The following is a 15,906-nucleotide window of genomic DNA, read 5'->3' on the forward strand; positions in this document are numbered from 1 at the left end:
CATGACGTCATGTGGCTGTCCTCTGCAGGTGCAGTACCTGTTGTAAACCTGCCTGCTCGTCCTGTCGTTGTTTCTCTGGAGCTACTTTACAATTACTACTTGTCATAAGAGAGTCTTCCTCAAACTGTTCTATAGATAAATAGATAGATAGATATACTTTTCGACTCTATCTATCTGTTTATCCATCTATCCATCTATCCATCTATCCATATATCTATCTATCTATCTATCTATCTATCTATCTATCTATCTATCTATCTATCTATCTATCTATCTATCTATCTATCTATCTATCTATCTATCTATCTATCTATCTATCTATCTATCTATCTATCTATTTGGGTTGGTTTAAAACCTGTTAAAACCTTTTTTTGTATGACACACTGATAAAACTGAACTCTGAAAAGACAATTTAAAGACAAATCTAGCCAACAATAGCTAATATCACAAGCAAATCTATAAAAATTGTACACAGTAATTCTGTTTTTTGACTCATGGACACTAAAGAAACTACTTGGTTGGTTGAAGTGAACAGCTGAAATATTCTCTTTAATAAAATATAAGAATGTATTAATACTTATTACTAATGTCTACAGTAACACAATGTGTCCCTGTCGCCGAGACAAGGAAACATACATTACAGAGCCTTACTTTCCAATTAATGGTTGGAAGATAATGTAAACCTGCATTTATTGGATATATGGGCCCAATTTATCCTGCTGTTTAATGATGCAGGACCTGCCTTTAGACATATAGGCTCATTTCATCCAATAGGCTTATTTCTCAATGCATTTACTAAATCAAGTTTGATTGACAAATGCCATCAATCACGCTGAGAACCTGCTATTTCTCACAGCAGCTGTCTTCTGTGCTTAGCTGGTAATTCAGCTTGAAGAAACAGGATGCAGCACTGCCTCTTGGACATGGAGGGGTGCTGTTTACATCCTGGTGAGAGGGCCATCGAATAGAATAGAATATAAATCAGTTTTCCCCATATATGGAGCCCAGTTATAAAAGTTAGCCGTAGCCTAAAGCATTTTGTGGAACAGAATAAACTGCTGTTTGGTATGAAATGCTTTTATTTTACATCGATCATTTTTTTGTAATATATTTGTATTGTTTGTGAAGTATAGGTTACAAATATTTTGGGGTTTTGTGAGGTTTTTAACCCATATCTATTTCTTAATTTATTGCTGGTGTCGCTTTTGCTCTTTTTGCCCCTTATATTCACAATTTAGATTTTTATTTGTGTTCTTTCCAGTGGAGCTCATCTGCAAAGTTGCACCCTAAAATCATTTTAGCAAATTAATTTGATTTCCTGATGAAAGCACAGTGTAACTGCTACGCTGCTGAAAAGCTTTGCTGAATTTTATTGAACATGCATTAACATTTTTCTGAAGTTGAAGAACACGATATATGAGCTGAGTTTGCTGAAGAGCAAAGTTTAAGCCAACTGAATATAACTATGATTTGGGGGGAAACAGTCCTACAAATGTGCCCATGAATGTAAAATTAGCCAAAAATGAAGATATGTTGGAGATCAAATTAAAAGTTGGCATATGTATATTTGCGTATTGGCAGCCTTTTTTCACAATATAAAAAAGTTGAATACATTTTAAGTAGCTGGTTCGATAGGAGTTTCAACTCTAAAGAAGAACAGAAACCAATTAAAAGATCTACAACAAATTATATAGAGTTGAAACAGAAAATTATACCAGAAATGCCTTGAACGTGTGATACTTCATAGTAAAATTTGCACAAGGAATGCTGGTGTAGTAAGTGACCTATAAAATCGCTTGGAGGACAATGAAACAGAAGAGAAACAGGAAAACAATATTGTGAATGTAGTGTGCGTGCGTGTGTGTGTTCCCTTTATAAAGACGATTTATTTATTGTGGAAACAGAGTCAGTCATGAGGTGATCCTTTCAGGTAGCGTGACATTTCTCAGCACACCAAATGACATTTGAAGATATACACTTAATCTACCATAGCAGCAACATGGACAAAGGATCGGAAAAAACAGAACATTATAAACAGACTCAGCGTTTCATTGAATGTAAATACAAAATACAATAGAACAACTGCCAAGATCTGCCTAGACAACATTGTGGCAGTGTAGACTCATCCACTATAAACTGGGTAAATATTAATAATGTCACACATGTATTCGATGACGGGGTGAAACTTGAGAAAGTCTGTATGGCTCAGCTTGAGCATTGTAAATCACCATAGTGGTTTCGCTGTGTATATCCTTAAACCCTGTGTGATCACACAGTGCAGCAGGAATCACTGAATCATGGGAACCACAGTGATAATGCGCACTTCTCTGTCGTCAAGGCAACCACAATACGTTACTGTGGATGAAGTCATTTGTTACGCTGATCGTTGCCATGGTTACAACCTGGAGAGGGCGCTGCGGAGGAGCGTTCCACGTAAAATGACGCAGGGCGGGGGCGTGCCCGCGCTGCGCGCTGCGCAAGCCTGCTTGTTGTTCCCGCAGAGAGGCGAGAAGATGGCGGCCGTGTCGAGCGGAGGTGCTGCGGGGTCCGCTGCGGCCGGGATTACGCACTCTGCCCGACCGAGCCACGCAGTCATGGGCTCCCAGAACCGAGCCCAGCCGTCCTCCGGGATCAGCCACCCCAGTCGTACCAGCACGGCCGTCGGGGGCATCACCAATCCTGGCCACTCTTCGGCCACCAGGCCCCCCCCAGCCCGAGTGGGCCACTATGAAATCGAGCGGACCATCGGCAAGGGAAATTTCGCGGTTGTTAAACTCGCCACACACATAATTACCAAAGCAAAGGTAAGACGGCGCATGGCCGAGCGTTAGAGGTCAACGAGGAGAAGTTGTCATTGTTTCATTTCAAGTCTTTTCGACCATTGAGTCGGGATGACGCTGGGGCCTTCAGGCTCCGGGGAGACAACGGCCAGCCCGCTTTGGTGACACCGCTGCTCGGTGTTGGAGGGGGGGGGGGAGGTCCGTTCGACACGGGGCATCACTTCTAACTACAGGAGACACACACACATTTAGCACCAGATGGTCTAACCTACGTGAAGTCGTAGCTGTGTGAGAGACGCCACCGAGGCCCGGGTGAGTGTGTGGCAGGGCGCAGAGGACGGAGAGAAGGGTATCGACGAAGATGAAAAGGGGGAGACTCAACGTTCCGACCGGAGTCGCTAGCTTAGCTTGGTAGCTAATTAGCTCTTTGGTTAGTCAGAAGTCTTTAGACGCAAGCCTCAAGGTTAAAAGTTAGCAGAACCCTGCTGGGTAACTAAGCATCTATTAACAATGCACCTCCAAAGTTAATATGTGTAAGTTGCCCAAGTGTTGAAAACTATCTGTGAAATCCGAGCTAGGTGCACTATCTAAAACTGACTTAGCCGTTCAGTTCGACGCTGACCAGTCGACACACACTCATTTTGAATAAACAAGGAGCTCGTCCTTATATCGCGGGGTCTTGTGAAAGTGTCTGACGTCTTTCTAAATTCAATTACGTGTCGTTTGAACCCGGTGTCAGAGCTTTAGTTCACCGTCGTCCACCAGCTTCTTGTGGTATCCAGAGATCTCAGCGAATGGGCAGATGACAGTCTCACGAAGCCGGACAACAAAACAGTGACACTGCGAAAGTAGTAAAGCCAGAAAAGCCACCGCACGTTTGCATTGTGAGGAGAGGCGTTCACCAAGAGCTGGGAAGTAGTCATCAGTTCACTGTATGATGTGACACATTTACTAATAGACACTATTATATAACAACATATGTGCTATTCAAAGAAGATAAACAATCAAACAAAACAGGAAGACAATAGTGTGAATCCTCTATATAAGTGCAAAACTCTCATATTCTTGATGAATATACATGCGTTGTATTGGGGTCTGCCAGATGTCTCTTGTATTCTATAACATCTCTGATTGTGACACTTATCATGAATCCCAGGCTTTCTCTAAAAGGGCCTGTTAGTGTTTTTGGCAAGCGGAAGGTTTGCATCTTGATGGCAGGTCGAGTTTGGGGCCCTTCAAGAGGAATGGATTGCTCCAATATGCCAGGATGTGTTTTTTATGTTGTGGTGATCTATTTGATGAAGGGCCTCACTGTTTCAATGCTCTATTTGATTTCAAGCTGTCTGTTGTGACTTCAAATATGTTGATTATGTCTTCTTAACAAGGGTGGTAGCATCAGCCCAAAAGGGGCCCAAATAAATAACTATTCCAAAAGCCGCACTGGGAGCACTTGGCAACAACAGCAGGTCGGCGCTTTGTTTTCCAGTCTGTTGCAAATGCTTCTGCTGAGGGCCACACTTTAACTATTGTGACATCAGAGGCATGGCTCTCTTGATAGTGCGCATCACTTCTGATGGTTGGATTTGTTTAACGCTTAAATAGTGGTTGCTGAAGTCTAAACTTCCCGACAACTTCTGCAGTAATTTAGCTTCATGACATGGTGAAGATCCTTTAATTCCAATGGCACTAATCAAGGTGTGTCAAGGCAGCTGAGTGTGCAGCTTTCCCTCTGTGCCCTTGTTGACATACACACAGACCGGCAGACGTGGGTCATTGTCTGCTTTGCGCAAGGTATCCAAGGGAAGCTTTCCTTCAGTTTCAGGAGGACAACATAAACATAAGTAAATGCTGTGGAATAGATTTGCAGATGACATTTCTTGAAGGGCTTCAATTGGTTCCGTGTATAAACTCCAATGGGTATGAGAGTGGATTGTTTAATCCTTTTTTAGGGGGAATACATACATAGACAAAGCAACTTGATAGTGACAGATTAATGAGCTTGTTATGAAGCTTTAGCTTTGTGTGTTTGTCAATGCTTGTGTGTGTGTGCGGCTGTTTAACAGAGTGAGAGACAGGGGACAAAATTACAGTCAAACCTTGAATTACAGAATGAAAAAGATGCCTTGTTTGTTGTCTATTGGTGGTGGTCTCATACAGGCTCATGATTTCCATCACCTAGTGCAGGGGGTTCGGCGGCATCACCAGTTGCTTTTGAACGCCTGCGGATGTCATGAATATGGATACAATTACCAGTTATCAGATGAAATGCACTTTGGAGCCTTGTTTTTATTGCCTAGGTTTGATAACAATCCAATGAGAAAAGCTGACTCGACAAAAATAGATGCATGGTACCCTGCAGCGCAGTCACACTGACAAGAACCTGGTTATTTACTTTTGATTGCCTTAGAAGCCCAGAAAGGAACAGTGCCATTATGTTCTGTTGGATTGTTAAACCTAAAGCAATTTGTTTTAAGTTCATTTCCCCACAAACACACACACATCCCGGTCATGCATGTATTTTGTATTATTTTGACAATAATTGTTGACCAGGACTGCTGGTGTATATTCTTACTAACATAGACGGCGTCATACAACCAAATCATCAGTGTGTGCTGCACCTTTAATAGTGAAAGTTCATCTTCTCCCCACAAAGGTCAACTAGTGGAGTGGAAGTCAAAAGAGGAGTTTTTATTCTCACACACATGTTATATTAGAAAAAGTGTGGCCATGCATTGCTTCTGTTTTCATTTATGTTGATTTCATTGCACAGTCTCAGGGTGAAGCTGAGACCCCCCCCATGTTACATTTGGGTCTGCAAGTGAGGGCACACATACACACGTTCAATATATAATTATATATTTTACTATGATGATATTTTCTGAGTGTGTACATTCTGTGATGTAACCTAGTCAAATCCATTATAATGGAAAATGTCCTGGATAATAGCAAAATTATGTACGACTATTTTGAAATGTTAAGGCATTGCACGCATTAATTCTAGGGAATTATAGAAAGATATCCAACTTGTTAAAAGAGTAACTTTTCTTAAACATCACTCTACGTGAAATTATATTTCAAGTTTATTGTGATGCATCCAGTCTTGCAGATGTCTACTTGTTGACTATACTTCTAGTACATTCTGCATGTGAAATATTATTTCACTTGTCCACTGATAAATAATATATACATTTATTTGTTGTAACTAAAAATAATGATAAAACTAAGATATCCAACTATGGTGTGTGTGTGGGCGAGCCACTGAAAAGTTAGTTGAGAAGAGGGAACTGACGTTACAGTCTTATTTCAACAAACGCTGGACAAAATACTCCATCGAAGGAGTTCACATCCAGAGGAAAATCCTTGTTTACTTTCGGTTTCTGACCAGTTCCAATGCAGCGCCGGACACATTTGAGTTCATTAGCTATATATTTCTTGTTGTTTCTTTTTCCTTCTATAGTATCGATAATCGTGAAAACATGATATATCCTCTGACGATAATCGTGGCACTTGAATTTCAAATCTTGACATTCCTAGTCATTGGTAGTAATCACACAAAATTCAGCTGACTAGCGATCAAGTAAATATTTGCTTTTGAAGAGCCCTCTATCTTTTTGTGCCCACAGCAAGGTGAGCATTTTCGGTAAAAGATGGCACCGTGCTGCGTGTCCTGACCTGCCTCTGTGCGGAAACGTTGGTTCCCCCCTGTTGTTTTTCCTGTCGTCTCCCCTTTCCTCTCGAGTGTTTTTCAGGCAAGAAAAGGATGAGCAGGAGGAAGAGGGCAGGCAGGATGGCAGGCGTTAGGTAACAGGCCTAATGTACTGTGTAACAATTTCACTCCCTCGATCAGTCACACTCGCACACAGTTAACATACATCATCCCCTCTCTGTTTCTCAAAACCATGCAGAGGCATACTCGAGCCAGATTTTATCTAGGTAAATAATATGACAAAGGCTGTGTTTCTGCTTCACTTATCTCCTTGCCCTCTGGTTGTCTGTTCCTACATCCTCAGTTGTAAGAATTTGAAGCAAATAACACAGTTCAAGCTTTTGTGTGAGCACACTAAAGTCTTTATCAGTGTTATTCTGTAGTGCACCCATGGTTATACTACCCCCCCCCCCCTTTAACAAAGTCTGATCAGTTCAGAGCTGACTGAGCATACACTGTTCAAAAACTAACTCTGCTCCATCATCATCATCCACGGCACTATATGTTGTCAGAGGTGATTTGTGTTGCCAAGGCTCTTAGTTGGGGAAAGGTCGTTCTGTTGAAGTCTTGCTGGTTTCCATAGAGATCATGATAGTTGAAGACCTCAACCACCAATTCTGAATGGAAGTGACTTGCCATTGTCTGCCTTTAAGGGTGTCTTATCCTGTCTGTCTTTTTCAACATAATGCAGATACAGTAGAATTTGTAAAGTGAGCTTCAGGTTCCCACCTTTAACTAGGCCATTGAATTGATTGCTTAATGAAGATGGTGGTAGCTCATCTGATACAATTCTTCCAGCCAGAAGAACTGCTGTGATTGACACAATCTGAGTAACATGTAAAAAAATTCTCTATCATAGCATATGTCACTTTATGCCCCAATAACAATATTGTGACATAACAAACTGTTGGAAATATCAGTTTGGTACTGATTTACATAACTAGGCAGATTTGTTCACGAGCAAAAGATTCCAAGTGACGGGCCAAAAAGTTAAAGACAAGTTCTTGTGCGTGGACGTTAACTTTTTGGACTAGTACTACACACAGCTATATAATGCACCAATGAAGTAAAACACCCAGTTAGAGAGCGCTTATGTGTAAAGAGAGTTTTTGGTTCATTATGAAAATGTTCATGTTAGGATTGCTCAATGAACATGTACATTGTCATGAGCACCCGATAAACAGAGAGGGCAGGTTTGTCGTCCCAGCTAGGAACTGTGAGCTTGTCGTTGTATGAAAGATCAAAGCGAAGTCGTTATTTTCCAAATTTGATACCGTATTCTGCCTGCCCGCAGAGTACTGTAATTTTATAATGAGAATGGTTAAATGTGTTCGGATTATTGTGAAACCATTGTAAGACAAAATAGACTGTTGTGGGCTAAAACACTGACTCGTTAATCCTTGTAGCATTTCCATATCAAGATGGGAATTACGACAATGCAGAGTCAGTTTGGCTTTTGCTACAATATTGTCATCGAGAAACCTATTTCTGAAAATGTTGTTTATGTCCTACATTTGAACATTGATTTTCTCTTCAAAGATGGTATTGAAGTTCTGGTTACTATCGCACCGATTCATTCCACAGTGCAAGTGACCATTGTGTCATGTGTTTATCAAAACTAGTCACCGGGTACTGCTTGAGGTTAGAGGTGCATGTCAAAATTGTCGTGTGATCAAGTTAGAGGTTGGCGATACATTGAATATACTCAATGTATCGCGGCTTGTACCACTCGCGATAAAATTACTATTTTGCCCCTATTCAATTCAATTTTATTTGTGTAGCATCAAATCATAATATACATTATCACAAGGCACTTTACCTAGAGGTTTATGACCTTAAAATACTATCAAGAGTATTGAGTATAAATTGTCACGTGAATGTTTTAAGCTATCAGCATGAAATTGTCTTTTCTCTTCTCATGCCCTTCTCACAACAGTCTGCTCGCTCCCCCGCCCAGCCGGAAAACTCTCCTGCGCGCGTGTGTATTTTTGTATCAGGAGAAGGAGGGAAGAGACTCAGAGAGCATGGAGAGAAAGAAAGTGAACAGTCCCAGCGAGTTTACGAATGTTCAGAGACGGTTATTGACAGTTTGTTCTGCTCAATGATCATTAGGCAAGCCCCGACATTTATATTCGACTCGAAATAAGGTCAAATAACACCGAGTTTTAAGCCTTAATGTCTGCTGATATCTTCCGACGAGGTTCACTCAGGAAATGCTAACGTCAGCTACCTATGCCACCTTCTTTGGACTTTGAATTTAACATTTGTACAGTGATTTGGAGGAGATATCTATATATTTATAGAGAGATATAGCCTAAAAATATTGCGATATTTGTTGTATGCCATATGGCCAAGCCCTACATCAAGGGAAAAATGCTAATTGCAGACAAATGTTTGATGCCCAGTTTTGCCTCTCTATAACATGTCCCCAGTCTTGTACTTTCATCCTGACACAATCGACTGAGTCATTTCCACACAATCTCATACACACAACAACATCTCTGAAAGGCATGGAGCTGACTCATACTGCATGTGCCCATGCATACTACAGTCATAAAGGAGTTGAGCTAGTGCTGACCTGCATTGGTCCTTTGTAGTGTGTGGTATTTCATGACCTTTCTCTCTCTTGTGCACGCACGCACGCACAAACACACACACACACACACACACACACACACAACAATAACCTTCGTGTACCAAGAAAGTTCTTATTAGCTATTGTAAATAAAAGGTAGCCATAATCCCAGAACAAGTATGTGTGTATGTGAGTACGGCATGTGCACATTGCATTCTCCCATGCTCTGATACAGATTAAGCTCAAGTATTACACCTCTAGTGAGGTGTTATCTGTGTGACCTCTGGATGAAGGTTAACCTTATACATTATGTCATAGCACCTGTGGGTGTATTCCTGTACCTATATATTTGTGAGGACCATTTTAAGCATAGACCCTACAGAGTGAGAACATTTTTGCAAAGTGAGGACATTTTTGTCAGGTCCTCACTTTTTCAATGGATTGTTGAGGGTTAAGACTTGTTAGGTTTGGGTTAGGGTAAGGGTTGGGGCTAGGCATTTAGTTTGGATGGTTAGGGTAAGGGCCTTGGGAATATATTATGTCAATCAGTGTCCTCACTGCGTGCGTGTGGCGAGTGTGTGTGTGTGTGTGACGCTACACCGGAGACCTAATTCTCTATGTAGGATTAGCCACACTATAGTTATGTCATGAGAATGTTTTCAAAGAGAGTTCTCAAGATTCCCAGAAGACACCATGAACATTAAACATACAATCTTAGTCAACTTTAAATGCTATTTAATTTGTGTGTACAGCTTTTTGGCTGTGTTCCAATCATATTTATCTACTTTCATTTTTTGCAAGGGTTGAATCACCTTAATGGTTAATTTTGGGGCTGCTGCATGTTTTACTGTTTCATTATACTCTATTATACTGAGAGGGGCTTTAAATATTAAGTCTGTTAAATTTTATGTTTTTGTAACCGTTTTCAGGATGGCTCACTGAACCACATTCAGTAAGACGGGGGAATTTGAATTACCGATATTTCAACATGTGGTTAAAACCTGCAGTAGAACTCCACATTATGCTTTGCTCTGTGAATGGATTCTTAAAAACAAGCAACATGGCGAAAGTTGTGCCCTTAGCTGACGTGTTGTGATACACATTTAATAGGTCAGTTTAATGTTTGTCCAAAATAAAACTGGGCTGAAAATGCAGGTACTTTTTTTACTCTGTGTTAAGTGTGAATGAAACAATGGCATTGAAATATATAACAAAAACGTTTACAAGAGGGTTAGTGTGTTGCACAATGAACTTCTCAGGACATGCTGCTGTGTACAGCTCAGTGTCTACCTCATCCAGTCAATGCTGTGTTGTGTCCATGTGCAGGGCATCAAGACAGTATTTTTGATTTAGGTTGAAACCTTAAATATCACTTTGACACAAGTATTAAGACCGTTTACTCTAGACACCTTTCGGCAGCAGTTACAGCCTTGAGTCTTCTTGAGTATGATGATGCAACAAATCTAGGCCTACTAATGTGGTGGGATTTCTCCCTGTGCTGTTGAATAAGTGATTGTCGATTGGTTTACAACGTTTGTTTTTAACTTTTTAGTTGAATTTGCAACTGTGGGGGAGATATAAATGTATTGCAGGAAGCCATAGTTTAGGCATCGATCACCTGAAATCCTGTGATGTGTGTACTGAAGGCCTGATACGTGTGTGTTAATGTACAGGAACTGGTTCAGACTCTTGACACCAGCTGCTCTGCCATGGTGCTACGTTGAGGTCATAGTCTTGTGATCTAAGGGACTATGTGACACTTCATCTCATTACAGTCAGTCTCCTGTGTGTGTGTGTGTGTGTGTATGTGTGTGCACGCATGAGGATGAGTGTTTGTGCGTGCACAATCTAAAAGATTCCAGAGTCATTGACGGCAATGCAAAGCAGATGGCTATAAAGGTACTCACTCTCACTCACAACACATTAACTGTACCGTAGCCGGTTTTAAAGCTCAGGGCTCAACCTGATCACTTGCTTGCTTGTAGAGTACAGTTTACAAGGTAGCATTACCACTGATCTAGTCAATCAGACCTAGTCAGGTCTGTGTTTGTTACTTGATGTAGGGCTGGGCCTTATGGCCTAAAACAAATATCTCAATATTTTTAGGCTATTTACTCAATACACAATATATATCTCTATATTTTGAAATCTCCTCCAAATCACTGTCGGATCAGGTATCTGGATCGTTCCGGTCACTTCAATCCTGATGTCCTGGCTTTGTGCGTCATGTTGCGTCTGGAGTTGTGTGTAATCTGCGTCCATGCAAAATGTTGGACTTTTTTTCAAAGGGTATCAAACAAACGCAATATAAATGCAAAAGTCCTGTATGTGTCCCAAATACAGATCAGCGGGGGAGTTGATCAAGGACATGCTGTACAGTAGGGGTGCAACGATTAGTCGACGTCGTCGACAAAAAACGATGACCAAAATAGTCGCCGACGAATTTACTCGTCGATGAATCGTTGGTGCCGTCATAGCGCGTGTTTCTCGTGTCGCGCAGCGGAACTAAACGTTGTTTTACCGGAGGTGCTGATGGAAGTACCTGAGGAGTGAGCCATCTCGCTCCCTTCCTATCTCTGAAAGTCGCGCATGTGCAATAGCGACAAAACATGGACCAATGTCGGCGTCCGCTGTCGCGCACCAGGAAGTAAAAAGTTCGGGAGAACTACACTCTTAACATGGCCCGAGAAAAACTACCTGCAGTATCTGTACAGCGGACCTGCTCTCGAGGGCAGCAGGACACGCGCATTTGAGGAGGAGGTTTGACTTCGTAACGGAGACGATGCGGACTCGCCTCTGTCAGATGTTATATATACACGTATATACCTGCGCGCAGGATTCTAGCATCCATTACAAAAATACGGTTTAAACTTTTTTTTAACGAGTTTAAATGCGAAATGTTATCTTATTGCCTGACAAACGTCTTGTTTTAATCAAAATGATTTAGTCCGAAGAAGACTGTAGTTTCGTTTGTTGATGTTTTTATTAATGTTATTTTCCCTGTCCTTTTTTGTTAACACGAAAAATGGATACTTGATTTTAAATTGATTTTTTTTATTAGCACTTTGCCTGTTCTTGGTTTTAAATGGACAAAAACTTGATTTTTCTTTGCTTTTGTGTCAACAGTACCCTTATATGCAGCAAAGTTTATTAAAAGACATTTTTTATAATGAAGTATCTATCTTTATTGTCTTTATTTTCAGTCATCACATGCCTTGAACAACCTCAGGCTAAATTTAAAAGCTGCTTGCTAAATAATAGCAATTGAGAATTTGTGTCATTCATAATCCGATTAGTCGATTAATCGTTTCAATAATCGGTGACTAATCGACTATCAGAATAGTCGTTAGTTGCAGCCCTACTGTACAGTGATACTTTACTGAACATGGCGGAAACCTCAACAACAGGGGAAAGAATTAACCGACATGAGCAATTTGAGGCTGATAATTGTTTTCCTCAAGTGATGCGGTCAATGTGAGTCACTGGCGCCCTGCTCCCTTTCTGCCTTTGACACCGTCAAGACTTGGTATTTACATCTGCCCTGAGTGATTTGATCACAAGTGGACCATGTTAAGAACATGTGTGAATGCAGCAACAAACGTCCTGAATGCTTCTTGAAATATGTCACTTTTGATCATGCTCAGTTTGACTTAGAATGCTTGGCTGTGTTTAGTGCGAATGATTTAGACACCGAGAGTATAAGTTCATTACTGACAGAGACGGTAAAAACTAAAAAAAAAAACATGTATGAAAAGACAAAATTGGACTAGTTGATCTATAACTGAATTTTACTTTACTTTCGGCTTGAAAAACACTGCATATGCACTCCTGTAACTTTCACCAGCAGGAAAGATAGAAGGAAATCACGGTGATGACGGTAATTCAGTTACTTTGGTCAGAATCAGCACTACTGATGATTTATATGACCACATACAGGGAATTTGACTGATTTTAATTTCTCTCTGTGAACTTTCACTCTGATTTTGCTTCTAAGTTTTCACATGGATATAACATGCAATTCAACTGGTTGGTGGAGACATTCAACTGCAAAGCAGTAATTCTATGTATATTTTTACTGATTGTCAGTACACAAACAAATAAGACACTTAATACTAATAATAATTGTATTTGTGTTAAGTGTCACCAAACTCTTTCATGTGCAGATTTATTTCACACATAAATGTCAATTAAGGAAAATGAAATGTTGCTCCTCAGTGTGATGCATTTCATCACAAGAAGTGCAACAAATAGTAAAACAAACATTTACGGGTACAAACACACAAAGTAAGATTACTCTAACTATAAAGCATTTATATTATTTACCATTAACATGAAGGAAGACATTAACTAAACTGAAATGCTTGTTTTCCATAACTGTTGCACACTGATCTGGATTAAGGCCAGTAAGATGTGGCTCTGTGTTCTCCTAGGAGCCTCCTCTTTGCTCTCCCTCACTTCCCCTTCCTGTCTGCAACAGGAAGTCAGTCTTGTCGGGCTTCAGATAGACTCATCATCTTCATGTCTCTTATCAGGAAAAGGGGAGCTCAGGGTTGCACTCATGGATGTGTTGTGTTTGTGTGCGAGAATGTGTGTGTTGATGCAGGATGCATGCTTTTCATTTTTGTCACACAGACTGAGCTTGATCCGTCTATTTTTGGCAGGAGCTGTGTTTTGGGGCAGTCCCATTAGCTTCGCTTGATTAACTCATTAAAGTCATCTACCCATTCCTAAGTGGTAGAGCAAAGCTCCTGTCACACGCCATCACTGTCCACACTGCCGAAGCCATTGTTGAGGGCTCGGCAGTTACACAATATTCTTTCTTGCAGTCAAAGGTCATGGCGTAGGTCAGGTTACCAAAACAAGCTGGAATGCAAAGAAAGCACCTTGTTTGTCTTTTTAGAGTTTGGCTGTTCATCTCAAAAGTGCAAGTGTGTAGTTCTAGTATGTTGATGCTGCTGTTGTTGTTCTTTTTCTTGTTGTATTTATTGTAATTTGTTAATAGATGTGCTGTGCCAGGTCAGGTTAGACTGAGCCTGACTCTGTGATCATTGTGTCATCACAGTCATTTTCATAGGCACCGCAGCCGTGTCCTGGAATTACTGCCTGTAGTGAAGTGTCAGCTTCATACCACTACCCCGAACGTATTGTCTACTTTTAGATAGCTCAAGAGGTTATAAACACTTTTCATGGTGAGAGCAGAATGTTTGTCTTTTTCTCTCCCCCCCGTCACCTACAACCACTCCATCCCTCACCGTTCCCATTGTGATCTTGCGCTTTCATTTCACCACTTCACCCTCTCTTATGATTCATCCTTTTCTCTCCCTTTATCCCTCCCTTGTCTCTGTCTCCAGGTGGCTATAAAAATAGTGGATAAGACCCAGCTGGACGATGAGAACCTGAAAAAGATCTTCAGAGAGGTGCAAATCATGAAGTTGCTGAAGCACCCCCACATCATCCGCCTCTATCAGGTACACACCTAAGCCCACGAAGGCGACGAGGTACATGTACACTGCTCAGATCTTACACCTGAGACTTGTGGCCCAATAGACAACAAACAAATAAAATGTGTGTTGGTTAAGTAGGACCTGATGTTACCTGCCTTTTTCTATTTGACTTATTTACACAAAAATATTGGCTGTAAAATAAAAAGAACGATTTTATTTCACATTTACTGATGCAAAACTGCGGGCTGTGCAGTATAACCATATTCTTGAGGAAAACAGTTTTTTATTGGCTTTCACTTCTTCAGGTGTGTGGGGACATTTCACATACATGCCCAGCACACTGGCGTTCTTATTCTATTTAAATCTGACTGTTTTATATGCCAACGAATGCTTACTCATTCTGTTGTGTAACGGGCGAAGCACCAATCACTAGGTGTTGGTCTGTCTGATGGTCTGTACGTCCTGTTTGATATCCTTTGTTTATGCCCTTAGGTGATGGAGACGGAGAGGATGATATATCTGGTTACAGAGTATGCGAGCGGTGGAGAGATTTTTGGTAAGGGAGTTCCCCACTGTTGCCCTGTTTAGGAGTTCTTTTTTTTTAATTTCCTGTGCTTTTTAGTATGCGTTTCTGTTGTTAGTTTAGTGCTGTTCAAATATGCAGTTTTTCCAAAATGTCTTCAAAAAACTTGCAGGCCATCATCTTTCAAATATCTTAAAATGTTGCTAAATAAAATCTAAATCTAATTCGAATTTTGGTTATGAGAGGGATTTATTTTTATTTGTGTCAAACATTTTATGTTTCTCTTCACTCCTTGTTCATTCTTGTATTACAGCAAACGATTTTTGATAGACACTCCTTGGTTTCTTGTTTTACGGTTATCTTTATATTTTCTCTTATATCAATTAATCATTCATTAAGTTCAAATGTGCCTCACTGATGTTGTAAGTCAGGTCCAGTCTCTTTAATGTTAACGTTGTCTGTCTTTTGGGGAAACAGGCTTTCAGTTTAACTAAACCTTTAGCACCAGATTCACTTTGGCCATATAACACAAATCTCTGAGCTGTACTGTGTCTTTTTGTCTTTGTCTGTGTGCGTGTGTGTAGACCACCTGGTGGCTCACGGGCGGATGGCGGAAAAGGACGCCAGAAAAAAGTTCAAGCAGATCGTGGCAGCAGTTCATTTCTGTCATTGCCGCAACATCGTCCACAGAGATCTGAAGGCTGAGAATCTGCTCCTGGACCACAACCTCAACATCAAAATCGCAGGTGTGTGTTTGCGCTTAAGAATGTAAGGGTGGTTAACTTAATTTTGTGGTTTTGGCCGTCTTAGTGAGTAGGTGTAGGCAAGAGACAGCATGTGCTTTGGGAGCATTTTCCTTATTTGATTCAATTTTCTCT

At 40.7% G+C, this 15,906-nt stretch overlaps 1 protein-coding gene across 3 annotated transcripts in view; it reads left to right on the forward strand.

The window, feature by feature from the left end:
• The first annotated feature begins 2,493 nt into the window (after positions 1-2,493).
• sik3 (SIK family kinase 3) overlaps positions 2,494-15,906 on the forward strand; it is a 34,892-nt gene continuing 21,479 nt past the window's right edge. For 2 of the 3 annotated variants that reach the window (XM_061072467.1, XM_061072466.1), the window contains exons 1-4: positions 2,512-2,804; positions 14,413-14,529; positions 14,998-15,061; positions 15,613-15,774. In XM_061072467.1, the coding sequence (XP_060928450.1) occupies positions 2,514-2,804; positions 14,413-14,529; positions 14,998-15,061; positions 15,613-15,774 (634 nt within the window). In that variant the 5' untranslated portion in view covers positions 2,512-2,513. Of the gene's footprint in view, positions 2,805-14,412; positions 14,530-14,997; positions 15,062-15,612; positions 15,775-15,906 lie in introns of all 3 variants that reach the window. The other variant, XM_061072465.1, reaches the window with a different exon arrangement.

The sequence above is a fragment of the Limanda limanda genome, chromosome 6, assembly GCF_963576545.1.
Source record: "Limanda limanda chromosome 6, fLimLim1.1, whole genome shotgun sequence".
NCBI lineage: Eukaryota > Metazoa > Chordata > Actinopteri > Pleuronectiformes > Pleuronectidae > Limanda > Limanda limanda.